Raw genomic sequence first — 27,386 nt, 5'->3', positions numbered from 1 at the left:
CATTTAATGTTGAAACAATGGTGAGATTTCAACAAAAATTCAATGATAATGTCATTGAATCAATGTTATGAAGTGATGTTGGTTCAATATCACGCTTGCACCCACATTTAATGTTGAAATGGTGAACAAAAAATCAATGGTAATGCTATTGAATCAACATTACACTATGATTGATTCTACATCACTGAAGTTGAATCAATATTGAAATTAACAAATATAATCAATGGTAATATTGCTGAATCAGCGTTACACTATGATGGATTCTGTAGGGGTTCAGTATCAGTATTGAAATTAATAAAAAATAATCAATGGTAATTTTGTTGTACACACTTGGCTTTTCATTCAACCTGAAACTGACTAGTCATTACATCAAAAAAAGAGGTATGGAAGTAATAATAGGGTGCTATGCAATGTAATATATCAGAACTACTCATTTCATTTATTCATACTGATGGCTAAACAGGGAACCTTAAAACTGGATGGCAGGGGCAACATTCTATGTTCCATAATTATATATCAAAATAACACTCACTAGAAGTAGGATATTGATTAAATTCTAGAAGCTTCAGCTTGTAATAAATGCTACATTACACATCATGGGGAAGCATAATACAGGTTTGTGATGACTGTCACAAAGCAAAAACTATAGAACAAGTAGGCCTATGTCCTAAACACGAAAAAGAAAGTAGTGAATTTAGGAAAGAATTACAAACCTCAGGATGTCAGGCATTTACAATGTTTAGCGTCTTAAATTATAATCTAGAAATAAGTAAATAATGAATGCAGTGTCAGTACAGTAGATGGCAGTATGCACATATTCAGCTTGTTTGCAACGGCCATTAAAACCCAGCGAAGAAGCAGTCAGCACCAGCAGCCGTTGCCGTAGTAGAGGCTTTTATTTTATCTCAAAGGCAAAAAGGGACTTTGCTTGTAGATCGTGCGCACACGTGTTTCTGTGAGTCCATGCGGAAACGTGCATCGGGACATCATGGAGGAGCACGATCAGCGCTCGTGTAAGAAGGGCAGCAACAGCATGGACATCAAGAATGACGAGGATTTTGACGATGAAGACTGCGATCACACCGAGGATGACAATAATGAAGAAGAGTTTACACTGGAGGATGTATTGCGTTTGGGCGGGACAAAGGTGAGCTTTTAGAGTGTCTCCTACACACGTGTCAATCCTCTATTAAAGATTAAAACATGACCACACTGATGGGACAACTGCGAACATTTCTAGTATGTTTTCTAATATAAATTCCTCAAGTTTCTTCAACTATAGGCAAGTGACGTTGCAGCCAGCTCATAGTTTTTTTTTTTTTTCCTTATTTAATAAAAGTCCGTACAGAATTTTTTTATATATATATGACAGATCTATATGACAAAAGTAAAAAAAAAAAAAAATCTATACAAGAAACTATACACGGGGTTAATCTTTAAAGAAGACAAGAAGTGAAATTTCAGGGAATTCTTGTCACGAATAATTTAACGTTATAAAACATATGAATGATGTACAAGATTGGAGAGAGAGAGAAAGGGATAGAAATAAACTAAACTCAGGTCTCTTATATATCAACGTGTCTTCACATGAACATGTTTTATATATTTCTTATATATTTGTGTATAATTTTTGTCAGCGAACAGAGAAACGTTTAGAAAGTTGTATAATAGTAATTATAAAATTATAGTTGATAACTGTTTTTATTGACTTTTTTTTTTTTGACCTCAATAAATTGTTTCGAAAAGCAACCCAAAATAAAGGTGAATAAAAGTGAGTTTTTGTACGTGAAGCCCCGCAAGACCCATAAATAATATGTCGATGCAACATTTGTCACGTTTTTGCTCATAACTTCATGAAACATGCTCCGATTATGGAAATTTGCACATCATTATTTACAGCAGATTCTCATGATTAAAATGAGTTAAATGTAATCAACATAATCCAATAAGTCTATCACGAGATATTCCTCACGGAATTACGACACATAAAACCGCTATCTACACATATGTTCGCTAACTACAACTAAAATGTAGCTTTCACATGGCATTTTCGCTTATAACTTAATGAAACGTGCATAGATTGTAGAAAATGGCACAGCATTACTTACAGTGGATGCTTCCGATTGAAATGAGTCCAAAATCAACATAATCCCTTTCGTTGATCACAAGATATTCCTCGTGAAGGAACGATTTTAAAAATGCCCATTAGGGCAAAAAGACAAAAAGGCTACCTTGGTTCCAAATGCCGTAACTTATGATTACTTTATGCTACCACAAAATTTGATCCAGATGCAGCTCATATGTATGGGAACTTCACCAAAAAGAATTGTCCTCCTACCTTATTTCCTTTCTGAGTTATTGCATGTCAAATAAGAATAAAAATATGTAAAATTTCCCTTGAGCAAACTTTTATTTTTTGCCTTTTGTCAGCAGTTTCTCAGAATGTCCCAATGTATTTATTTTTTATTTAAAAATGTAAAAAGTTTTCTTTCAAATGATACCAACCTTTTGACTCTCCTTGCTACACATTTGGAGTTATGAGTCATTATTTTTGTGCATGTCACTTTTTTTTTTTTTTTTTTAAATGCCTACCTTTGTTCCAAATGCTGTAACTTTTGATTACTTTATGCTATCACCAAAAAGAGTTATCCCCCTACCTTATTTCCTTCATGAGATATTGCATGTCAAATTAGAAAGATATGTAAAATTTCCTGTGAACACACTTTTTTTTTTATATTCTTTTTTTTTAATTTTTTTATTTTTTTGTATCTTCATTAGCAGTTTCTCAGCATAAAAATGTCCAAATTCATTTTTTTTTTTTTTATTATTACTGTTTTTTTCTTTTCTTTTCTTTTAAACGATACCAACCTTTTGACTCTCCTTGCTAGAGTTTTGGCGTTACGAGTCTTTACTTTTTTGTGTGTCACTCTGAACTCTGAAAATGCCTTCAGGGCTTAAAGTGATAGTTCACCTAGGGCTGGGTGATACAGCTAAAAAAATTATCACGATATAATGTTTCATATTGATCGGTATCAATAATTATTGAGAATTTTAGTAGAAAAAAATGTTTGAATTTAACCAATGCATTTTTAATTAAGGCAAACAACAAATAATTTTTAAAACAAAGCTAAATAAAATGTAAACAAATCTTTCTTATATTTTATATGAAGATTAAATAAATAAGTGTTAAAGAAACTTAGAGCTGCACAATTCTGGATAAATTGAGAATTTTTTTGTTTGTTTCAAACTAAGATCACAATTCTAAATGTCAACTAAACGAAATAACGTAATTTAAAAGAGGTTCTGACAAAATATTAATTGCTGCAGTCTTTTTTTAAATTTTATTTTATATTTAAAAATATATTTGAATTAATTATTTAAAAAAAAAAAATCTGTTTCGATGTATGATTCAATGACATGCCCATAAATACTCTTGTTTCATTACTGGATGAATCATTGTATTTGAAAGAATCTGTTGAATGAAGATTCAACGTCAAATACATTTTTTAACAGTCACTTGTCGTCACCTGGTGGTGAAACAATGTAATCGATTAATGCGTCATTTTCAGCGCGTTCAAAAGCTGATTTGCTCTATTTTGATAACATAGACATTAATGTTTTTATCTGAACTATAAACTTTTATCTCAGTACTTCTATGATAATTTGAATATTTGACACAGAAATAAAGATACTGTGTGGTTGAAAACACTGTTTGTGCAGCTGTTACCTACATGACAACTGCTCTCTCAAGACGAACTTTGAAGTAGATCAACTGTAAGACGTAAGGAAACCATGAAACTGCCACACTGACGAGCTGATATGTCCTTTTTTTTTATTCACAATCTCCTCGTCACCGGCAGGTACAGCACTCATTTTCATGTGTTTGTGTGTTCTGATCTCACGTGGCGATTGCGCATCTAAACTCCACAGCAACTTGTTTGCTTGTCACTCATAGCACATCTGTTTGTGATCCAGGGACGGAGCGAGCTTGAGAGTTGTTCATGCAACCGAACTTCATGTCTGTTTACATTTTAATGCATTTAAGTGAAACTATCGAGAGTTATATCGAAATTTTTTTCTATCGTTATCGTATAAGACGTACCGTCAATAAATATCGATACAGTTTTATTGCCCTGGCCTAAGTTCACCCAAAATTGAAAATTCTGTCATCATTTACTCCCCCTCAAGTTGTTCCAAACCTGTATAAATTTCTTTGTTCTGCTGTACACAACGGAAGATATTTGGAAGAATGTCAGTAACCAAACTGATCTCGCCCCCCATTGACTGCCATAGTATTTTTATTTCCTACTATGGTAGTCAATAAGGGGCGAGATCTGCTTGGTTAAAACATTCTTCCAAATATCTTTGTGTTCAGCAGAACAAAGAAATTTATATAGGTTAGGAACAACTTGAGGGGGAGTAAATGATGACAGAATTTTCAATTTTGGGTGAACTATCCCTTTAAGGCGTAAAATACCACTGCATTGCCATTTCATTTGCAGTCGGGACGATATATTGTAGAGTTCGCTAATGCGCACAACACCAACAGCAGACCTGTGTGTGGAAGCAGTTGTACAGAACTGTCATTGGATCTATTTAAATGGGACAATAGACCTTTTGACCATTGCCGAGACTGGTATTTTGACCTAATTATGTGTGTGTATGTGTCCATCCAAGTGCAAGTAGATGCAAAAGAATCAATTCGGAGTTTGCACGCTATCTGAAATGTGCCTCTCTCTGTGTGTGCAGCTGTGCATATAGACAACAGCAAGTATTTAGAGGCTGCTGTCACTTTAAGACCGAATGCACAGATCCAAAATAATGATACGCATCTTTTTCTTGTTCTTTCTCTTGAGACATACTGTAACCGACTGTGTTCTAATTTTGTGTGTATGTGTCCATTTAAGTGCAAGTAGACACGAAAGAGGATATATATAAGGCGCTATCTGAAACGCGCCTTTCTCTGTGTGTGCAGTTGTGCGCACAGATAACAGTGCGCGAGTACCGAATTAAATTCTCTTTTGCCTCTTCTAGCGCTGGAATGGTTTAAAATCTATTGAATGTGTAAACTAGCAAGACAAAACCTGTGCAAATTATAAACTAACTATCCACAAATAATCAAGAACGTGGTGTTATTTTTAATGTATGTCTGGTAAATTTTGTTTTTGTATCATCACAGGCAGATTATGTCATGCTGGCCGGCATCAGCAACTCTGATGAGCTCATCAATGGAGGAAAGAAAAATGCAATTGATGATCTGGAGAAGGGAGAGCTGGAAGATTTCATAACAAAGCTGGGCATCCGTGCTTATGCAGATCAACAAATCATTCAAGATGGACAGGATGAAACATCCTCGGAGCCAACCAAAAAAGAGGGGAAGAAGGCAAAAAGCTCCCAAATGAAAGAGGATTCAAAGCCTGATGTGAAACATACTGTTAAACCCTCAACAGAGAATTTGAAAACCCCTGTAAAATCCACAGAACTTGGCCATACTACTGGAAAGAAGGCCAAACAAAAAAACACAAACTTGTTTGAGTTTTATCCACGGCAGACTCTGCTTCTCAAACCTGGTGGTAAGTGGTTTGATATGGAGTACGCCTCAGAGAGCACGTCTGTAGCTCAAAATGAGTCACTGGTTATTCAGTACAAGGCTTTGGCTCAGAAACTCTATGAGAACGAAACTGCCCTCTACAAAAGCAAGAAGAACTTCCAAAAAGGTGCCAACTCCTCCTGGATGAAGAGTGTAGTGTCCACAGGAACTCTCACCGATAGGATGGCAGCTATGACTGTATTAATTCAGGATGCTCCAATTCACGGTCTCGAGCACATTGAGAGCCTTGTGTCCCTGGTGAAAAAGAAAGGAAGTCGCAGACAAGGGCTTATGGCTTTGGATACCCTTAAAGAGCTGTTGCTTAGTGACCTTCTCCCAAAACACCGCAAGCTTCGGACTTTCTCCCAGCATCCTTTTGAGCAGTTGGAGGAAAAAGCCAGTGGCAATAGAGACGCCCGGGACCGCAGGCTCATCCTCTGGTACTTTGAGCACCAGCTGAAACTTCAGGTAACAGATTTTGTTGTCGCACTAGACCAACTGGCTCACGATACGGTTCAGACCACAAAAATGCGATCGCTTCTCACTGCCTACGAGCTGCTGTGCAACCACCCAGAGCAGGAGAAAATGCTTCTTGTGCAGATTGTCAACAAATTGGGGGATCCTGAATACAAAATTGCCTCCAAAGCCTCGCACCTGCTGGAAACGGTGCTTCACAAACACCCCAACATGAAGACAGTGGTGTGCTGTGAGGTTGAGCGCCTCATATTCAGATCCAACATCAGTGCAAAGGCTCAGTACTATGCAGCATGCTTCCTAAACCAAGTAATTCTGAGCCATGAGGAAGCAGACCTAGCTGCCAGACTCATCACCATCTACTTCACGTTTTTCAGTGCATGCATTAAGAAGAAGGATATTGAGTCTAAAATGCTCAGTGCTCTGCTAACAGGAGTGAACAGAGCATATCCGTACGCAAAGATTGGGGATGAGAATGTGTGCAAGCAGCTGGACACGCTTTTTAAAGTGGTGCACGTCGTCAGATTTAACACTGCTGTCCAAGCCCTCATGCTGCTCTTTCAGGTCATGAACTCCCAGCAGACCATTTCAGATCGCTATTATGTAGCACTCTACAGGTAAACCAAAACTCATTATTTTTATGATGAATATCAAAAGATGAATATCAACTGAATGACTTAATAGGTGCACTTAATTAAACTTATTTTATGTATACCAACATTTCAGTAGTTGGTACCAATCGCATTTAAATACTAGTAATGAATCTTGATATTAAAGGTAAAAAAAATGGCCATTGATTACTGCTCTCACGCAGCTGCATGCGATGAGTGCTCTTGAGAGAGTATGTGCACATACACACAAGCATTTTTTGAAAGCAGCAACCCTTGAAAGCAGTAATGTCTTTCAGCAAATGTATTGCAGAAAGACATTACTGATGTATAATGATTCTTATTTTAGTATTGACTTGGTATTGAAGTGTCAGTACTTTTGACATCCCTACTTTGTGTTGCAAAGAAATACAGAAGAAAAAAAAATACTTAAATATGCAAATATGGCTTACAATATTTCAAAATGATTAAAAGATGATGCTGCTTTGCAGAAGCAATGGGAAAGGAATATTTGGCCAAAAAACAAGCATTTTCTAATTTACTAACTTGCCTAATTTACTGTGACTCATGTTAAAAGGATGGTGATTTGTAATTGACAAGCTTTAAAAAAGCAAACGTTGCCATAAAATGGCATAAATGCCATAAAATCAGTCTATATAATTTCTTTGTTATTCCAAGTATGAATTAAAGTGATATACCATATATATATTTTTATATATATATATATATATATATATATATATATATAAAAAACACCTGAACCTAACTGGTTCCTACATCTGTTGTCATATATTAATTGATATTAGTTCATAGACTAATTTCAGTACAAATGTATATATTGAATAAACATGTATTGAGTATTTTAACCTCGCTCTTACTCTGTTTTGCTGTTGAATGTGTGTTTAATAAAGTAAAACAATATCAGATTCATTCATTTGTTTGCTATGGACACATGATCTTCCAAAAAAGTATTAAATTGTTCAAATTGATTAAAAACTGCAGAATACATGTTATTGGTAAAGTAACACAGAGAACATTATGGTTCATGATTCCATTTGTTTGTCCACAGGAAACTGCTAGACCCAGGATTATTGTCATCCTCAAGAAAGAGTATGTTTCTCAACCTCTTGTATAAGTCTCTGAAAGCTGATATAGTGCTCAGAAGGGTGAAGGCATTTGTGAAAAGATTACTTCAGGTCAGCTGTGAGCAGACCCCGGCCTTTATATGTGGTGCACTATTCCTTGTGTCAGAGGTGATGAAGGACAAGCCAGGCCTCAAGTTACTGCTACAGGAAGAGGGGGTAAGTCTACACATACCCTCACAATCTACAGTGTAATGTTTAGTCTGAGGTTTTCTTTTTATATGAGGAGATACCAACCTCGCATGTATTACCGGCTCCACCACTGGAGAAAGTATGACATGTACTCAACTTGAGTACATGTGTGCCTTGTAGAACAATCACATTATAGCCTTGGTTTCATTCATCCCTTTTGATATTGTACTACAGTCAATTACTGTTTGCGGAAAGCATAAAAATGAATGAGTTGATATACTACCCATCACAAAGTTGTCTGTAAACAGCTGAAAACATGTTGAAGATTAGTGGACAGGGTGCCAAGTTGTTTAAGTGATATAAGCCGTTTCCTCACAAAAACAGTTTATTCTGTGTACTGAAGCCTCGCCTCTACACTTGTCTGTGTACCGCTGTGTTAATGCTTATTTTGCTAACTTCGGAGTGTTCTGCCAGGGGTCAGGCTCTCGTTTAGTTTCTTGCTGCTTCTAAAAAAGGTCCTTCTGCAGGATGAGGAAGAGGTGTATCAGGATCTAGAAGAGGATATCGATGATGACAACGTTGCTGAGGAGGGACCTGTGGATCATGACAAGGACAAAGAAAAACACAGCGAGAAAAAATGCCAGATGAAGCCTACTGCATCATGGGTACATCATCAAAATTTGGAAGGTGAGCCTCATTTATAGGCATGTCAAAATAATTAATTTATCAACTTGTCGTACAATAATTGGGCATGACACAATATTGCCTAATGCCCATTGTGTTTACGTGTGTGTTTGTTTACATAAGATTGAATGTCACCAACGTTTTAGCATGTCTCGTCTGCTCTCTGTCGGAGACGGCTATCAGGCATCTCCTCCGCACATACGCGCACATACACACACAGAGAAGACTGTTACAGGTGAAGATAATGTGTCTTGATAGATGTTTGTTAACGCTTTATTTTGCTTTGTCCTTGTTACATGTAATGTGTACTTACTATAGTAATAGCAGTCAATTAGTATGCCTTATTAATAAGGTCTGTATTCACTAGGGGAGGAAAACGTAATAATGTCTTTCCACTTGGATTACAGTGCTGTTGTCTTGGCAGTAGATCGTTTTTATGACTAGAGGAATGTGAGAGGAAATGGTTTTCCCTGATTTTTCTTTTGTCTGAACTAAAGCATAAAATACCATATTATGCTTGCAGATATTTAAGAAACATGCTAAGTTCACATACTTGTTTCTCCGAAAAACAATTCTATGGCCAATTATTCTACTTAGTAATGCACGTTCTATGTCGGAATGTCTGTTTTTGTTTCAGTCCGTGCGATTCTGTCCACTTCCAATTTACCCAATAGTATTTTGACACCCCAGGTTGCCAGTTGGCGCAAAACAGCGCATTGCAGCCATGGAATCCAACAAACGCACTGGGTCATAGATCGCAGATTCTACACGACCTAAAAAGCCTCGGTATCCATCTAAAAAGCTCTATGACCAGAGGCATATTAAAACACGGATAAATCAACTCCATGGTTAGTTGCACTCATTCCTGTTGCATCTCCTCTATTGAGTCTGAGGAGAAGGGGGACAGGGGAAACGACTCTCTCCAATATTTTGAATTTGGACTGCAGTACTCATTTTAACCGCTAACTGTCAATAATACATATTGCACCTTTAAGCCACGTTAAGCGTTTTCAAATTAGAATGTCCTTATTGAGAATAAAATGAGAAAAATCAGCAAATGCAAGTATTTTCCTTTTCCTTGTTGCTTTAGATCACATAAAAGCCAAATGCCTTTTTATCGGAAATTGCAAGCTCAATAAACCACACAAGAATCGAAAATGGGCTAATTTCCTATAGACTAGACTGGGACCATAGACGTCTTTTGAGCTGAAATAGATGTGTTTTGGCGCTATTTGCGTGCGCCTCAGTTCAAGTCAAGTGGCAGCGTGGAGTGCACATGGAACCGATCGTCTCTTCCACTTTACTAGTTACAAGTCAAGTCACCTTTATTTATATAGCGCTTTTTACAATGCAGATTGTGTCAAATCAGCTTTACAGTGATAACTGTAATAATTTTTGGCTGCACAGCAGCTCTTAAAGAAAATTGTGTCACTGTCCAGCTTAAGTAAATTCAGTACTGATTAATTCCGTTGTAAGAATGAATAGTTATTAATTTAGTTAATTTATCTATATCAGCTCTGGAGTAAACAGTGATGTCATCATCCAGCTCAGTTCAGTTCGCATACAATAGTGTCGATGCAGGCAGATCAAAACATTGTTGAATATCAAATGTCAAGTGTCCCCAACTAAGCAAGCCAAAGGCGACGGTGGCAAGGAACCCAAACTCCAACAGGTGACTTCAGATGGCAAACAGGTGTTAAAATGGAGAAATTTTATTTATATATATATATATATATATATATATATATCTCGGTAGATGGAATAGAAGCAGGGCCATATGCAGGGTTTCATAATTACCGAGTTCACAAAACATAGTTTGTTAGGGGGGTTGGGGGGCATGCTCCCCCAAGAAAATTTAGATTTCCTTGGTGTACATGTGTGCATTTTAAGATGTTTTAAGGCCAACAAATTGGATAACAATAGCTTTAAAACCAACAACAAATACATGCATGCACAGTTTTGAGGCAGCTTTAATCGCATGTTTGGTAATTTCATAACTTCATTTACAACAAAATAACGACGGTGCATGCCCGTAGTTTCTTTTGCACTTTAGTTAAGCTATAATAAAGTAATATGCAGCGCGCCGCCGCATTTATGCGAGCAATTCTTGAGTTCGCGCCTTGAGCACAGTAGGCTATAGCCTAACGGCTGATTGGAGTTTTACTGACATAGCCTGGCAACATCTTATCTGACCCCAGTTCACTGTTGTTCAACTGAAGGTCCCCGGTCCTCACCACGCTCGTTTGACTTGCGCCTGTGGCTGAGGCGAAGTTGGAATGCGCGTCTGAAAAGTGTCCTTATAAAATAAAAATAATTCAGCAGAGGCAGGGATACATAGACTAGAAGGGGGGAAATCCCCCCCATCCCCCCTACAAATCGCACCCTGGATAGATAGATAGATAAATAGATAGAGCTTATCGATCCTCAATTAAGCAAGGTGCGTGGCTTGTGCGCAAAACTTGCAACAGACACAAGCAAGCCCGTTTTGTACAAATTATGGTGATCCAGTCTTTAAAAGTGCATTAAAATAGAAATGATACAAAGTCATTGAACAAGAAAAGCACTATAAATTTTGTAAACAAGTCAGTTTAATAAAATTATTTCATCATAGCCTGTCGGGCTCTGTGCTTTGAAAGGGCATTGACATATGAGCAGTACAGAGCCCATCTTGTCTCATATCATGATTTTCCCCAATATTCCAAATCTGTTGTCACCATTTGAAAATTGTCAGAAAAGCAAACTGTATCTTCCGCACAAGATGTTGTGCTGCCAGGAGAAGCGAAACTGAATACTGGTGCGTGGGAAATACTATGAACTGACATGCTGAAGAAGAGAAAAAAAACAGAATGGCCTAACTTTTTATAGCCTAAGCTATAACTAATAATAATAATAATAATAAATAATTTCATTTCTACGACTAATTAATTTCCTTGTCCCTCCTTAATTTAAAATAGTAATCGGCTTACGTGTCTGTAATTTCAGTAAAATAAGGGAATTTATTAGTTGTGGGAACAAATTATTAATTCGTGGCCATGATCTGTCTTACCCTGCGAAAATATAGGGCGAGACGGTAATGATTTGGGGAAAAGAATCAAGAGATTGCATATCCAGAAGAATACCTCACAAATTAATGGATAGGGCTAAGTGTCTGTGACTGTGACCCATTAACACAGTCTGTTATATATTGTGCAATGCGATATACATGTGCTAATACTGTCAAATAAACACAAGGTTTTCAAAACACAGTCTGTTATGTCTAATTAAATGACTGACGCACTCTGAAAAGTGAACAGACAAATGCTGAATTAGAGACGGTACAAGTGAGTGGGTTCAATATCATTGGTCTTAAAAAGTGGGTGGGTCTTGTCCCACTCGCATATGATGCCCATGATGTGTTATGTGTATGCCAGGGTAAAGAGATGAGTTTTTAGTCTAGATTTCAACTGACAGAGTGTGTCTGCTTACAATGCTAGGAAGTTTGTTCCAGAGTTTAGGTGCCCAATAGGAGAAGGATCTACCACCTGCGGTTGATTTTTGATATTCTAGGTATTATCAACTCACCTGAATTCTGAGATCACAATAGACGTGAAGCACTATAATGCGTTAAGAGCTCGCTCAGGTACTGGGGTGCTAAACCATTTAGTGCTTTGTAAGTAATCAGCAAGATTTTAAAATCCTATACGATGTTTAACAGGGAGCAAATGCAGTGTTGACAGAACCGGGCTATTATGGTCATACTTCCTGGTTCTAGTAAGAACCCTAGCTGCTGCATTTTGTACGAGCTGTAGTTTATTTATCAAGCGAGCAGGGCAACCACTCAGTAGAGCATTACAGTAATCTAGCCTTGAGGTCATGAACGCATGAACTAACTGTTCCGTATTTGTCATTGAGAGCATATGTCGTAGTTTAGATATATTTTTTAAGATGGAAGAATGCGGTTTTACAAATGCTAGAAATGTGGCTTTCAAATGAAAGATTTGTATCAAAGAGCACACCCAGGTTCCTAACTGACGACGAAGACTTAACAGAACAGCCATCAAGTGTTAGACAGTATTCTAGGTTATTAAGTGCAGAGGTTTTTGGTCCAATAATTAGAATCTCCTGTTTTTTCTGAATTTAGTAGTAGGAAATTACTGGTCATCCAATTTTTTATATCAGCTATGCATTCCATTAATTTCGTGAATTGGTAAGTTTCGTCAGGGCGCGAAGAAATATAGAGCTGGGGCCGTATTCACAAAACATTTTATCTTACCACTAAGAGTTTTCCTAAATAGCAGTAAAAGTTTTTAGCTAAGAGTTTTCTCTTAAAACCTATTCACAAAGCTGCTGAGACCAACTTTTACTAAGGAATAGAGAGAAGTCTTAAGCTAAGAGTAAGGGCGGGGTTGACCTCGTTGCTATGGAGTATACACACAGTGATTGGCTGATGGGGGAGGAGTCAGTGATTTATTCATAGAAATATTGTAGAATGAGGCATCATGTTTCCATATTAAAATAAAGGTTTTAAAATACAAATGTTGCCATATTCAAATAAAGGTTTTAAAATGTAGGCTAAGTGTCACTAATTAAACTAGTATATACAGTTAATTGTCCGCCTCTTGGATGTCTGCATCTCAAGAGAATGCAGAATTCAAGCGACAAATTATGTTTTATAAACAAAGTTTGTGAGGAACACATCCAAACGGTCTTTCTAATCAGCACGAGAAGAGGAATAAATACACAGACGAGAGCCGACTCGCCTATAGTTACTTTGACAGTTTTCTGCATCCCTCCGCCACCCCGTCCCTCACTCTCGGCTGGGAACTTTGGGTTTGGGCAAAATTCCAAGCTCGGAGCCCTCGATCCCCTTGGACAGCACACCAAATACACTTATTATATATTTTATTACTCTATTGAATCATTTGTAAGTGTGAACTCATGAAAACCACTGCCACAGGTAATCGGACAATATTTATTTATTTGTTAAAGATTTATTTTTGGCACCTTATCGTAGATTCAAATCTATAAATCAAAATGTATTGCATTTATAAAGAAAAAGATCAGCACCTAAGGCTCTATTGCTATTGCCTCAATGGTGTACAGTGTCTTTGGGTGGATTAGGACTGTTTGTGAATTGGTCTTAGTGACTTAGGAGTCCTCTTGACTACTACTAATGTTTCACAGATTTAGGAGCTAGTTTTAGCGTTAAAATGCTTTGTGAATTACTCTTAGAGCAAAAATTTTGGACTCCTAATTAGGACTGACACGCCCTTTATTTTTAAGAGTTTCTCCTAAATCGGCGATTTAGGAGCTACTTTTAGGCTTAAGATGTTTTGTGAATACGGCCCCTGAATATCATCAGCGTAACAGTGAAAACTAACGCCATGCTTCCTAATGATATCTCCCAAGGGTAGCATGTACAGAGTGAAAAGCAACGGTCCTAGTACTGAGCCTTGTGGTACTCCACACTGAACTTGTGATCGAACTAAAATTACAATGAAAGCAGAAAAACTAAAAATCAAATCTAATAAAAATTTTAAACAAACTATAATAGTACCTCAATGATAAGTGTGTCAATCCCTGAAAAGTACTGAATTTTGCTCTTTCGTGTCTTTTTGCACTTGAGCGGTCAAAAACCGTCTGCTTTGGCGAGCAAAGTACAGCTGGGTGAACATAAACAGTTTGGGGAATATCAGATGTACCTATATCAGTGTATAGGAACTGTGTATTGTTAGAGAAATGCTTAATGCATTACAATTTAACTAAATTATATTTTAGTCAACTAAAACTAAAACAATTTCCGATGACTAAAATATGACTAAAACTAAATCAAAATTTGCTGTCAAAATTAACACTGCTTGCAAGTAAAGAAGTCATTACTGCTGTGCTGTTTGGAAACCTCAGAAGTCGAAGCTTTATTTCTTGTTAATTTAGCCACTGTATCAAATAAATACCTAGGGTTGCGTTTATTTTCTTCTAAAAGATGTGAAAAATAAGCAGATCTAGCAGTTTTTAAGGCCATTCTGTACTCAATCATTCTCTCTCTCCACGAAATGCGAAAAACCTCTAGTTTTGTTTTCTTCTAGCTGCGCTTCATTTTTCTGGCTGCTCTCTTAAAGGAGACCTATTATGTAAAATTCACTTGCATGGTGTTTGGACATAAATGTGTGTTGGCAGTGTGTGTACACAACAGCCCTATAATGATAAAAATCCAACCATTCCTTTTTTTTTTTTTAATCCCCATAAATCATAAGCAGTGTCTCAGAACAAGCCGTTTCCAGATCCCTGGCAGTGTGACATCACAAAAGCCACAGGCCCTGCCCACGAATGTTGACAGACACTGCTGTTTTAACATAGAACCACCCTGAGCGAGTTCACAGCCAGTTGTACAGTCCGCCATTACTGCACAACTCTACTGAAATTCGTTTGTCTGCACGAATCATTTCACACCGGACTGCTTTGTGAACGAATATCAATACAAAGGGACAATACGAAACAGTTGTGCTAAAAATGTGTTACTCAAGGATAGATCAGTAAACTGTTCATGATCCAGTTTACAGCCTCCAGAGTGATACTGGATATGGCAGTAATAAAGGTGAGAGCACTTTATTACAGTTCATCGGCATAAGGTCTTATATATATATATATATATATATTTGTCTACTGTTAGTTAACTGTAACAAGTGTTTCTGTGTACTTCACTGTGTATGTTGATGATAATGCAAGGGAGAGAGCGAGTTTATGGACAATATTTTAATGCACACTTGAACTGTTTTATTAAGCTCTTATAGTGATTTTCTAGAGTGAAAACAGACACTTCATATTTTGTAAACATCATAAAACTCTTTTGTAAAGTTTTGGCCATCATTCGGACGGTACAACAGGCTTGTACTAATATAGTGGATAAAAACAAGAAGACAATATAAGTTATAACCATAATTAAACTAACCTATACCTGTTCTATCTCCATGCAGCATATATTCGCAGTTTCTGACATTATTGTGCGTCCTGACTCCTGACACCAGAGAATCAGCTTGTGAAGCTCCGCCCTCTTAGGCCGAGCACAGCAGCTCACTTGCATTTAAAGGGCACACACTGAAACGGCACGTTTTTGGTCAACCCCAAAAAGTGGCAATTTTAACATGCTATAAAAAAATTATCTGTTGGGTATTTTGAGCTAAAACTTCACATACACACTCTGGGGACATCAGAGACTTATTTTATATCTTGTAAAATGGGGCATAATAGGTCCCCTTTAAGGGCCCGAGTGTACTCGTTGTACCACTCCGTTGGACTAATCTCCTTAATCTTTTTTTAAGCACAAAGGAGCTACTGCATCTAATGTGCTGGAAAAGAGAGAGTCAGTAGTTTCTGTTGCAACATTGAGTTCTTATAAGCTGTCTGGTATGCTAAGACGATGAAACTGATCAGGAAGATTATTTATAAAGCAATTTTTAGTGGTAGAAGTGATAGTTCTACCGTATTTGTGGCAGGGAGGCAGTTTAGCAGCCTTGGCTAAATGTAGTATACACGAGACTAGATAATGATCTGAGATGTCATCACTCTGCTGCAGAATTTCAACAGCATCAATATCGATTCTATGTGACAATATTAGATCATAAGTATGATTACGACAATGAGTGGGTCCTGACACGTGTTGTCTAACGCCAGTAGAGTTTAGAATGTCTGTAAATGCCAATCCCAATGCGTCTTTTTCATTATTTATATGGATATTAAAATCACCAACAATTAGGACTTTATCCGCAGCCAGTACTAACTCCGATAGAAAATCACAAATTCTTTGATAAAGTCTGTATGGTGCCCTGGTGGCCTGTATACAGTAGCCAGCACGAATTTGTCACTTACATTACATAATGTTACATAAAGCACTATTACTTCGAAGGAATTATAACTGAAAGACTTTTGAGTAATTCTAAAGATATTACTATAAATTACAGCAACACCTCCCACTTTGCCTTTCCGACGCAGTTCTTGTTGATAATAGTAACCTTGAGGACTAGACTCATTTAAAGTAATGTAATCGTCTGGTTTTAGCCAGGTTTCTGTCAAACATAGCACATCTAGATTATTGTCTGTGATAATATCATTTACAATAAGTGCTTTTGAAGAAAGGGATCTGATATTCAACAACCCAAACTTTATAATTTGTTCATCAGTATTATATTTATTTTTTATTTGTTGAACATTAATTAAATTTTTACCCTTAAATGGGTTTGGGAGTTTTTTTGTATTTACTAATTCGGGGTACAGACACAGTCTCTATGTGATAATATCTAGGTGAAAGTGTTTCTATGTGTTGGGGTTTATCTGACTTCTGTGACGTGAGACAGCTAGCAGATGGTCGGTTTAGACAGGTCAGGTCAGCCCCAAAAACTTTTCCAATTGTCTTTGAACCCTATATTATTCTGAGGACACCACTTAGACAGCCAGCCATTGAGTGATGATAGTCTGCTAAGTATCTCATCACTCCGACGAACAGGAAGAGGGCCAGAGCAAATTACATTGCCTGACATTGTACTTGCGAGTTCACACACCTTATTTAATGTTAATTTTAGTGATCTCTGACTGGCGAAGTCAAACATCATTAGTGCCGACGTGAATAATAATCTTAGAGTATTTACGATTAGCATTAGCCAGCACTTTTAAATTTGCTTACAGTTACAGCACGAAATAAACATGAATGAACACTAAAAGGTATGTTAAAAGATACAGTACAGCTTACCGAAATCCATATCATGTTACATGTAATCGCTCAGTGTTTCAACCATGGAAAGATGTCAATAAAACAGCTTGTAAACAATGTCATATAACGTTACATTTACCTCAGAAAAGCCATTCAATGTCCAAAAACTTGTTAGTCAGCAGGAAAAATGAACTTAGAGTGCAGCATTTTGCTAAATATATGCACTATATTTCATATTCATTCTATTTTACTTAAAGGGATAGTTCGCTCAAATTAAAATTGTCATCATTTACTCACCCTCAAGTTGTATCAAACCTGTATACAGGTTTTTTTTTTATATTATTCTACTGAACACAAAGGAAGATATTTGGAAGAATATTTGTAACCAAGCAGATCTCGCCCCCCATTGACTACAATAGTAGGAAAAAAATACTATGGTAGTCAATGGGGGGTGAGATCTGCTTGGTTAAATAAATTTTTGAGTGAACTATCCCTTTAACCTTTTCTTCAATATTTAATGTTTGAATAAATCCATTTTATAACAGCCACCATTTAAACGTTTAAATTAAAAAAACGAGTAGAAACATAGTCATTAAAAATGTATTAGTATATTGTTAATTAACTTTAACCTTTAATATTATAGTTATGTACCAGGGGTTAAATATAGTGTACAGCATTAGTTGAGATTTTTTTTCTTTGAGGAAATTTTCCATCTACTGTACCTGATAGGCCCCAAATTAATAAGTATTGAATCGAAGTTAATCGAATCCAATTGAGAAATTTGTGTCAATGCCCAGCCTATAGTGTCAATAAATGTTTTTTTTTGTTGTTTGTTTTTTTTTTACTTGAAGCAAATGTCTTTTCCTATTATTTTGTTGTCAGAGTGCACCAGAATGCTTTGTATACATGTTAAAATCATAAAAAAAAAATTCTCCTGGGGGAGGATACCCCCAGTCACCTCTACTATAATTTAGTTCTTAGACATGTCACCTTTTTCACATCTTGTGCGTTTGCTGGTCTGTTATTGCAAACCCCTCTTGTCTTCAGGTGGTGTAAATAAGGCGATATATGACCCCATGAACAGAAACCCTTTATACTGCGGAGCCGATCACACGACCCTCTGGGAACTGCAGAAGGTACCAAGACTAATACTATCTTTCCATTCTGTTCATTGTCACTGTGATTTATGCTCAAATGTCATGCTCTCTCTTTCAGCTCTGCCTTCATTTCCATCCCTCCGTGGCTCTTTTTGCTAAGACTCTATTGCAGGTAACAACTTTCTCTTGTTTAAAGTCACCTTGATAATAATATGCTCTCTCTTCACTGTATTGATACACACTCTTGGTCTTACTATGAATTATTTACAAGTGCTCGCAAAAAAAGTTTGTCTTTTGTAATCTTTCATCAGTAATTTGCTCCACCTCGAAACAACTCTCTCGCCATGCTGCATCCAGTGTAGACAGCATCACTGATTATAATGGGTTAAATTGTCTGTTGTCATGTCGCTCATGTCCAGCGTGTGTAGACGGTGATAAATGCCAACAAACAACTTTTAATTTTAAGAGTGTACAGAGATAAGAGAGCCTGTTTCATATTCTTTCTCTGCTATTCACTGTCGCTTGGCAAATTTTTTTTTTTTTTGTTATTGCCACCAAGTTATAGTATTATGTAACAGCAGTGGAACCGAGCACATGACCAAATGTGTGAATCTTATTGGTTGGCCAGTTTTTTGCAGTGCAACTGAAAAGAGATTAAAACTCCTCTCCCTTTTAAAAAAAAAATAAATAAATAAAAAAATAAAAAAACTGCATGCAAATGTTCGTGTTGGTCTGAACAGATGTAGTTACCAGCCATTCATTCAAATTAAAATGTTTTAATTATTATTTAATTAGTCAGATAAAATGTTTTTTTTTTTTTTGTACCGAACATTTGTCTTGCTGTAAACAGGCCTTAAGGGGTGGTCACACTTCCATTTCTTCCATTCATACACATGTGAATGTGTCAGACCGCAAACGCAATCTCAGACGAAAAGTTTCACATTTCGCCGCATTCCAAAGTTAAAGTTGGGTGAACTCTGACCTGCGAATTTGCATCATGTGAAGACGTGTGACCAGTACGTCACAGCGTGACAGCTTGGCTGAATTAAAAGATCAAAAATTAAGTAAAGTCGAGTAGATTATTATTTTTTTTTTTTTTTTTTTTTTTAACATTTTCAGTGTATTACTATTTGTTAGTGCCTGAGCACCAATGGTGTGAGGACCCTATTGTAATTGCCTGGTCAATTATTCTTCTCCGAAATGAATAGCGTTTTTGAGGGCCTAAACATGCTCAAATTCATGAAACTTTGTGAAAAGTGGTGAAAATTTACGTCTGATATGGGTTTCAGAATTGGGTGTGGCAAAGTATGAAATTCAGTAGACACGTGTAACCACCCAGTACCTACAGAAAATTCCGTGGGTGCAAAATCTGAAAACCCAACAGGAAGTGAGATATTTTGAATTTTCTCTGGAAAATGTTTGCAGTTTTTGCCATTTCCAGACGTTGTACTTTAACGAACTCCTGGAGATTTTATCAGATGTTTATAAAGAGATCGTAAAGCTAATCCTTATGAATTAAGTGGTTTAGTCCAAATTTTCTGAAGAGATACGATCGCTTAATATGATGAACAGATTGAATTTAGATTTAGAATGTATTCTTTTTACTTTCTGAATCGTCAAAGTTTTAATTGTGTAGGCTGTCTATGGAGGGACAGAAAGCTCTCAGATTTCATCAAAAAGATCTTCATTTGCGTTCTGAAATGAACGAAAGTCTTACAGGTTTTTTCTTATGAGGGTGAGTAATTAATGATAGAATTTTCACTTTTGGGTGAATTAACCCTTTAAGAGATGTTATGCAAAACTCCAACCTGTCTGGAAATCCGATGAGCGCGAGGACACAATGGCCAATCAGAGGTGTTTACGAATCCGCTCAACAGCGCTCAAAGTGTGACATTTTTACAATTTCAATACCGATTGGTACCAAAGTCGGTACTTTTGACAATGCCTGGATTTTAAATATATCCTTTCAGCGTATCAAAAGCAGCATTCTAGTTGATTAAAATGTAGAAGGAAAAAATTATCAGTCTGTCTAACTGATAAAGTCTGACCTTCAAATTTCAGTGTTTGCTTCAGTGTTTTTATTATTTTATTCATTTGGTCACACTATATTAGGTGTCTTTAACTACTGTGTACTTATTTTTTGATGCAAGTAAAATGTACTTATTGTGTTCATGTTGTATTGCAAAACCTTTTTGCTGCTATTGAGGTGGGATATGGGTAACTTTAGGACGGGTTTGGTGGTATGGGTAGGTTTAAGGGTGGGTTAAGGGGTAAGGGAAGGCTCACCTGTGTAATCATAGATGTAATTACAGAAATTAATTGCAAATGTAATTACATGCATGTATTTTTAAAATAGAAGTACAATGTAAAAACATATGTACACAATAAGTGCATTGTATCAAATTGTTGATTTAAATGTTAGTACACACCTAATATAAAGTGGGACCTTCATTTGACCCCCAGGGAGAGTTCATTCTGTACACAGGGGATCCACTTCAGGACTTCACACTTATCCGATTCTTAGATCGCTTTGTATTTAGGAATCCAAAGCAAATGAAGGGAAAACGTAAGCAAACTCTACAAAATTACAATTTAAACTCTTGAACTGGTGACTTCTTACATTTTGCTAATTCTATTCTTTGTATTCTAGAAAACACAGATGCTACAGTGATGCAGCCCAAATTCAGGAGGACGCTCAGCAATATTAAGTCATTACCTGGTGAGTCCTGCATTGTTGTGGTTGACAGGTTAAGTAAATAAGATCCTCTGTAGAGTTTTTTTTTTCCAGCTAACTAATGGAGCTATGAACATTAGATAACTTTCCTGAGGTTTCTGCACAACTTAAAATATTGTTGTGGGCAATGGGGGCCTTGAAGTCAAAGAGGTTTAGATTAGGCAATTCAACTAGTTGACCACTAGTTGAGATCCATTGTTCTAAAGACTTTCCAAGCATGCATGTCTTCCATCTGCGAGCAGTGTTTAGCTAGACATAACATTGATTACATTTGCCACAAGTTAAGCAAACTTGAGCAAATTCATAAGTTGGTGGTAAGTTTTCTAAAATGATCTCTGAACTCCCTGGAGTTTCATTATGTGGCAGTTGATGGTGGAGACTCCTTAATGCAACATGGTCTCATGCTTCTCATAAACACACCAGTAGTAGAAAAGTAGTAGAGGGTACGTCTCATCATTAAAGATATGTCCCCTCCCCACGGTTAAGGGTCATCAGGACCTAGTTGGAATGCAACCTAATGAAGCCGATACATGTTTGAACATAACTACTCTCAGTGTTTCTATAATGTATTCAACTTTTGGACATTTTGTAGATAAATTAATTAATTACAAAACATGTATACGTATAACTTATTATAAAAGTTCATGAACAACAGCAATTTTTCTTTTTTGTGCAGTTAACTGTGATGAATATCTGGCCAAAGAGGAGAGTCAGATACCTGTGGATGAGGTGTTCTTCTACAGGTTAGTAGAAGCGTCAAGCAAATACAAATGACTGTTGTCATATAAAAGAGGATGAAAATAATGTAAATTTGTTATGTGTCACTCAGGTACTTTAAGAAGCGAGATGCAGAGAAACTGTGGAAAAGGCCAAAGAAAAATGAAGACAATGAGAGTGTGGAGGACGTTGACGATGATGAATTTGATAGGGTTCTTGGTAGGCCTTGATATCAAAACCATTTAGCATTATACTTTAGATCTTCCTGTTGTGAGTAACCTGCCCAAACCTTTGTCTCCTCAGATGCTTATGAAGGCGACAGCTTTTTCACTGAGTTCAAGGATGATGACTTGGACTTTGCAAGGTATGTTCAGTGCTGTTTACACTGTTACACATACAATTTAACTTATCGTGTTGTAACAACAATAGAGGTGTGGTGGAAAGCACCCTTTCCTTGTGTCCTAGTTGGGAAAGAGCTAGATTGTGAGGAAAGAAAAAAGGCTGTTAAAATTGTCCCTTTCAATGCAATAATTAAAAAGGCAAATATCGACCACAAAGGTTGACCACTACCCTTGACCCATTTGGGGGTCTCTGAGTCAAACTCTCTAGCACCGCCATCACCTCCTCAATTATTTGTAATTTTCTCTTGCTTGTAACTTTTGAACCATCTGGACTAAAAAAAAAAAATAAATTCTTTACAGCATGAGCTAATGGGATGAAATTTTAAATCACAAAGGTACATGCAAAAATGTATTCTTTGTAAAGCCGGGCGTATGATTTTTGCTTCTCTCTCTCTCTCTCTCTCTCTCTCTCTCTCTCTCTCTCTCTCTCTCTCTCTCTCTCTCTAAATTTCACTTTCTGAAAAATTGTTGATTTTTTTATTTATTTTTTTTTTTTTTTATGTATTTAAAAAATATATATTTCAATGCTTTTACATTATCTTGCAAAACCTTTACGTTCCCTCACAAAAGTTTTGCTCCAAAAATCTTTTGCGCTCCCCTGAGATACTTTACATTCACTCTCAAACATTTGACATTGACAATTTTTTCTCCCGTGTCATATTTTTTCCTTCACCATGTCCCTTTAGGGGCTCCATAGAAAAGTGGAATGCACAAAGAATATATTGTTTTTCCTCCCCAAATTCTCACACACTCCTCTTTTCTGGTTCTTTTTCACACAGCCCTTAAAACAAATTTTTTGCCCCCCTTTTTCACTTTTAATAACTCTATTTGCAGTGTTTAAAAATGTTGTTTCCCTGCTTTAGAAATATTTCAGCAAAGTAAAGAGTTAGTATCAGTATTGGATTAGTTGGGAAAGCGCATGGCATTCTTGGGTAGTCTATCCATGGAAGTATTGGTAACACTTCAGTAAGGTTGCATATATATTGCACGTTAACACTTTATTTTAGGGTCTTTTAACTAGTTGCTTATTAGCATGCATAATACTAGAATACTGGCTCTTTGTGAGTACTTATTAAGCACATATTAAAGCCTTATTCTGCATGACCTTATTCTACATTCTTAATCCTACCCAATACCTAAACTTAACAACTACCTTACTAACTATTAATAAGCAGTAATTAGGAGTTTGAGGCAAAAGTCGTAGTTAATAGTGAATGTGTTCCCTATACTAAAGTGTTACCCATTGCACTTGAGTAGAACCTGCAAGTGGTTTTGTTGTGTTAGTGAATAATTTGTTTTACAAAAATTTTTAAATTATCTTATTAACATTACTAGATAAAGATTAACAGTTAATGTGGCCAAACAATCTTTGTTGCAGCAATGTGATGCCTAAGTCCAAGAAAAGTAAAGATCAAGAAGATTCTGATTCTGACTCTGATAACCTTGATGACCTTGATGATGAGGAGGTCTCTCTGGGCAGTATAGAAGATTTTGAAGATGAGTGTGAGGACGAAGGTGGAGAGTTCATGCAAACAGAAGATGATGATGATGGTGATGATGAAGCAGGTGTGTCAAAACTGCAATTTTTATTATCAAGCTTAACAAAAACAAGTATGATCTCATAATTTCAAAGATAATGCAAAATGAGAAATGGAAAATCTAAGAAAGAAAAAAGGTCATTGTATCAGCTGGATGACTGTTTTGGTAAGCTCTGATTAAATAATTGCCTTTTTATTTTTTTGGGTGAATTTCACAAAAATGAAACCTTTCTTTATTGTATCCTTTGGGTATGGTAACTGGTCTAAGCAGAATAATTGACTTATTATTGAATATTATTGAATTATAGTGCATTACCAATTATATTAGATTATGTAACCTATATTTTAGAGCCTGACCAATATGGGTTTTTGGGGGCTGATGCCGAAACTAGGGAGTAAAAAAAGTCCGATATCGTTACATCGGCCAAAATTCTTTGTGTATATTATAGGGGTGCAACGGTCCAAATTACTCAGTTCGTTTTTTTTTTTTTTTTATCACGGTTTTAGGATCTCGGTTTCGGGTACGGTTCAGTATGTGCTATGTTCATGGAAAATAGGACAACTGTCAAATAAAAATAAAGAAAAAATAAGAAAAAATAAACTATAATAAACTACAAGCAAGAGCAGGTATTTCAGGTATCTAACAGTAGTTTTCTGGTACATAAAATGAATAAAATGATCATTACAAAATAACACTGCATATTATCTTCACTGTATATGTTAAGTAAAGATTAATCATTATTGAAGTTACAAAAACTATTCAGTCAAAAGCAGTGAGTGATTTCTTTGTCATCTGTTGTTTGATTAACATTAAAAACACAGCAGGAATATTAGGCTTTTTTCCCTTTAAGACATAATGCACAATCCAGTACATATACTGTTACACATGCATTGTATTTCTCGACTGTTATACGTTCATTTAAGTCATAACCGACTGATGTTTGCTAGGATACTCGTGTTGACATAATGCTTGTGTGAATTAAGTATGTCTTTCTGAGATAAGTGTGTGCGCGCTTCGGATGAGCGCACACAAATCTTGCGCGCGTGAGCTCTCTTTCGCATCTTGCTCATGAATGTTTAAATTAGCAAGGCTTAAATGAGTTTAGTTTAAACACAGATAGCAGCATTTGCTGTACATTTCTCACCTGCGCTCGCGCACTGTCAACACCCGTGTGATGGCGTCGTAAATGACTTCTCATAATCGAGCATACAGCACTCGCAGAGTGAACCAAGTTTACAAGGAGTGACTGTTTTGTCCACGCTTTTTGTTCATCGCTGTTGTAACGTATTGGGAAGCTAGAATGTGTATTCACTGACTGAATACACATTAGCTGAACTCTGTCTGTTTTACACATTGCTATTTTTAACAAACAATATTATAGATGCGTCATCAGATTTGAGATGAACCGCGGTGCAAGTGCGTGCATATCGGTGGCATATCTGCGGCATATACGCCAATGCAGATATATCTGCAACAGGCTCACATCGGCAAATAAAATAAAAAAAAAATTGGTCGGGCTGTACTACATTTAACCAAGTTTAAACTCATTAAGATAAAATCTATTTTACATGAGTGACCTGGCTAAGAAGGCAGCAAAAGACATAATGATTATTACATTTGAAAAAAATAAATCAAATGAAAATGAAATACATGATTCATGTAGATCCAGAGAGTTTTTGAAATTGGCAGGGTGGGGGACTGCTAGGAGTCATTGGCAATGAAATGAGAGCCATGCCAGTGAAGTTGTCTGAATCTAGGAGCTCTTCTGCTTTGCTTTTTCGGTGCTTAAAATCCAGTGCTGTGTTTGCAGTATTTCAAAGCAGTAAATTTTCAGCAGATGCCACTCAACACAAACTCTGTTACAATATATACTGTAATGAGGTCCTAAAAATTGCTGGGTCTTTTATTGTGCAGTTTTTCTTATTCAAAATGTTTTTGAGATTCACCCTGTTTTTTCCCAATCAACTGAATCTACTTTCTCTTCTCCCCTCAAACCGCTCTTCCCCCTGTGTGCGTGTGTGTGTGTGTGAACCCATCATCCCAAAGGCCCTCAACCTGAAAAGAAAAAGAAAAGAAAAATGGAGGACCAAGCAGTGTTTGCATCAGCTGAAGAGGTAGATGGTTTATAGGTTAAATACAAGATCCATTGACAGTATTTGTGACATGCTTGATGTTTTTCAAAAAATGTTTTTAACTTTTTATTCATTTGAAAATAATTATCAGTGAATTAGATGTGCACCTGTATCAGAAGGAAATTTTAAGCACCTTTCTAATGCAGCTGAATGAACAGGAAATTTCTTTCTAAACAGTTTGGGTGTTTGCTGGAAGAAAACGCAGGCTTGAAGTTTGACAACAGTGGTATGAATGCAATGGCCAATGTGGACAAAGCCAGTGAGTGCTGATAATAGATTTGTTTGTTTTCCAGTGGAAAAAAAGTGTGCATACACAATAATAGACAATTAATATGCTTTATCATTCCAAACTGTGCAATAGCTACATAAACTGTTTCTACGATTGATAATTTAATTGATTGAAAGATTTGCTGCTTTTATGGAATGAAATTGTTCCTGATTTTCCTGCGTCTCTTCTATCAGATGTTAAGCAGCTGAAGTGGGAAGCTCAACGGAACGACTGGATCTGTGGGAGAGATGTCAAAACTCTCAGGCAGAAAAAGGCCATGTTCAACAAGAAAAAGTTTGGAATGTCCAAAAAGCGTCAGAGTGTCAACAGGAAGAAGTTAAGACCAGAAAGTAGAATAAAAACTTAGTCTTCAGTTTCTTCTCCAGCTTGGTGGACCAGACTTCCTGAGCTGCTTAACGGATGCCATAGATCCTGGCCCACTTACTGTACCTGTAATACATGGAAGAGAGCGGAATGCCATGCCATGTTTCTATAATATTCTAGCTGTAGAGTTGTAAAGTGGTTCAGTCAATATTGTCTGTTTCAGGTGTGTTGTATTAAATCCAGGGTTCGTACATACTTTGAAAAATGCTTGATTCTGTTTTGCTTAAGTTTTGAATTTTTAATATCTTCCTTGAACATGCTTAATGTTTTTTAAAACATTCAGTGTGATTGTTTTTTTTTTTTAATAATATTATATATTATATATAAAATACATATAATATATATGGGTCAATGACGTGATGGGTCATTTTTTTCATCCAGAGGCCTTAATAATAATTAAAAAAAAAAAAAAAAAGATATGTTATCCAAAATATGATATCCAACTGGATCTCTTTTATTGAATCCAAAAGTTTTAAATTATATTTTGCTACATATAAAGGTATTTTAAATATTTTGAAGGGTCAAAAGTCATTCGGTTTAACCGTCCAAAGGCCAATACAGCCATTTCATTTGTGATTAAAATATCTTAATGTAATAAATGTGTGTGTATATATATTTTTTTTATTCTGGCATGATTTTAAACCATTATATATCAACATAGTGCAAAATGGTTTTAAAATTATGTGTACAAGTCATTGCTTTATGAGAAAAAAGTCCAGAAAAATGAATTTCATTGATGTCATTCGGAGTAACCAATATAAAGGTACCATTTTGGATCAAGTCATGCGGTCAATATCATGT

The 27,386-nt window shown here is 36.3% G+C and overlaps 1 protein-coding gene across 1 annotated transcript; it reads left to right on the top strand.

Moving 5' to 3' along the window:
- Positions 1 to 870: 870 nt before the first annotated feature.
- On the top strand, positions 871 to 27,198 carry cebpz (CCAAT enhancer binding protein zeta). The gene is made up of 15 exons (XM_051876126.1): positions 871 to 1,147; positions 5,180 to 6,681; positions 7,742 to 7,973; positions 8,474 to 8,633; positions 18,361 to 18,449; positions 18,529 to 18,582; positions 20,874 to 20,976; positions 21,061 to 21,129; positions 21,821 to 21,887; positions 21,974 to 22,080; positions 22,165 to 22,225; positions 23,641 to 23,828; positions 25,848 to 25,915; positions 26,111 to 26,192; positions 26,396 to 27,198. The coding sequence occupies exons 1-15, from the start codon at positions 989 to 991 to the stop codon at positions 26,566 to 26,568; spliced, it is 3,114 nt and encodes a 1,037-aa protein (XP_051732086.1). The 5' UTR covers positions 871 to 988; the 3' UTR covers positions 26,569 to 27,198.
- Positions 27,199 to 27,386: the final 188 nt, after the last annotated feature.

This window comes from Ctenopharyngodon idella, chromosome 20 (assembly GCF_019924925.1).
Source record: "Ctenopharyngodon idella isolate HZGC_01 chromosome 20, HZGC01, whole genome shotgun sequence".
NCBI classification, from domain to species: Eukaryota; Metazoa; Chordata; class Actinopteri; order Cypriniformes; family Xenocyprididae; genus Ctenopharyngodon; species Ctenopharyngodon idella.
The sequence above is the reverse complement of the archived record's forward strand: the minus strand, read 5'-3'. Positions and strand labels throughout refer to the sequence as shown.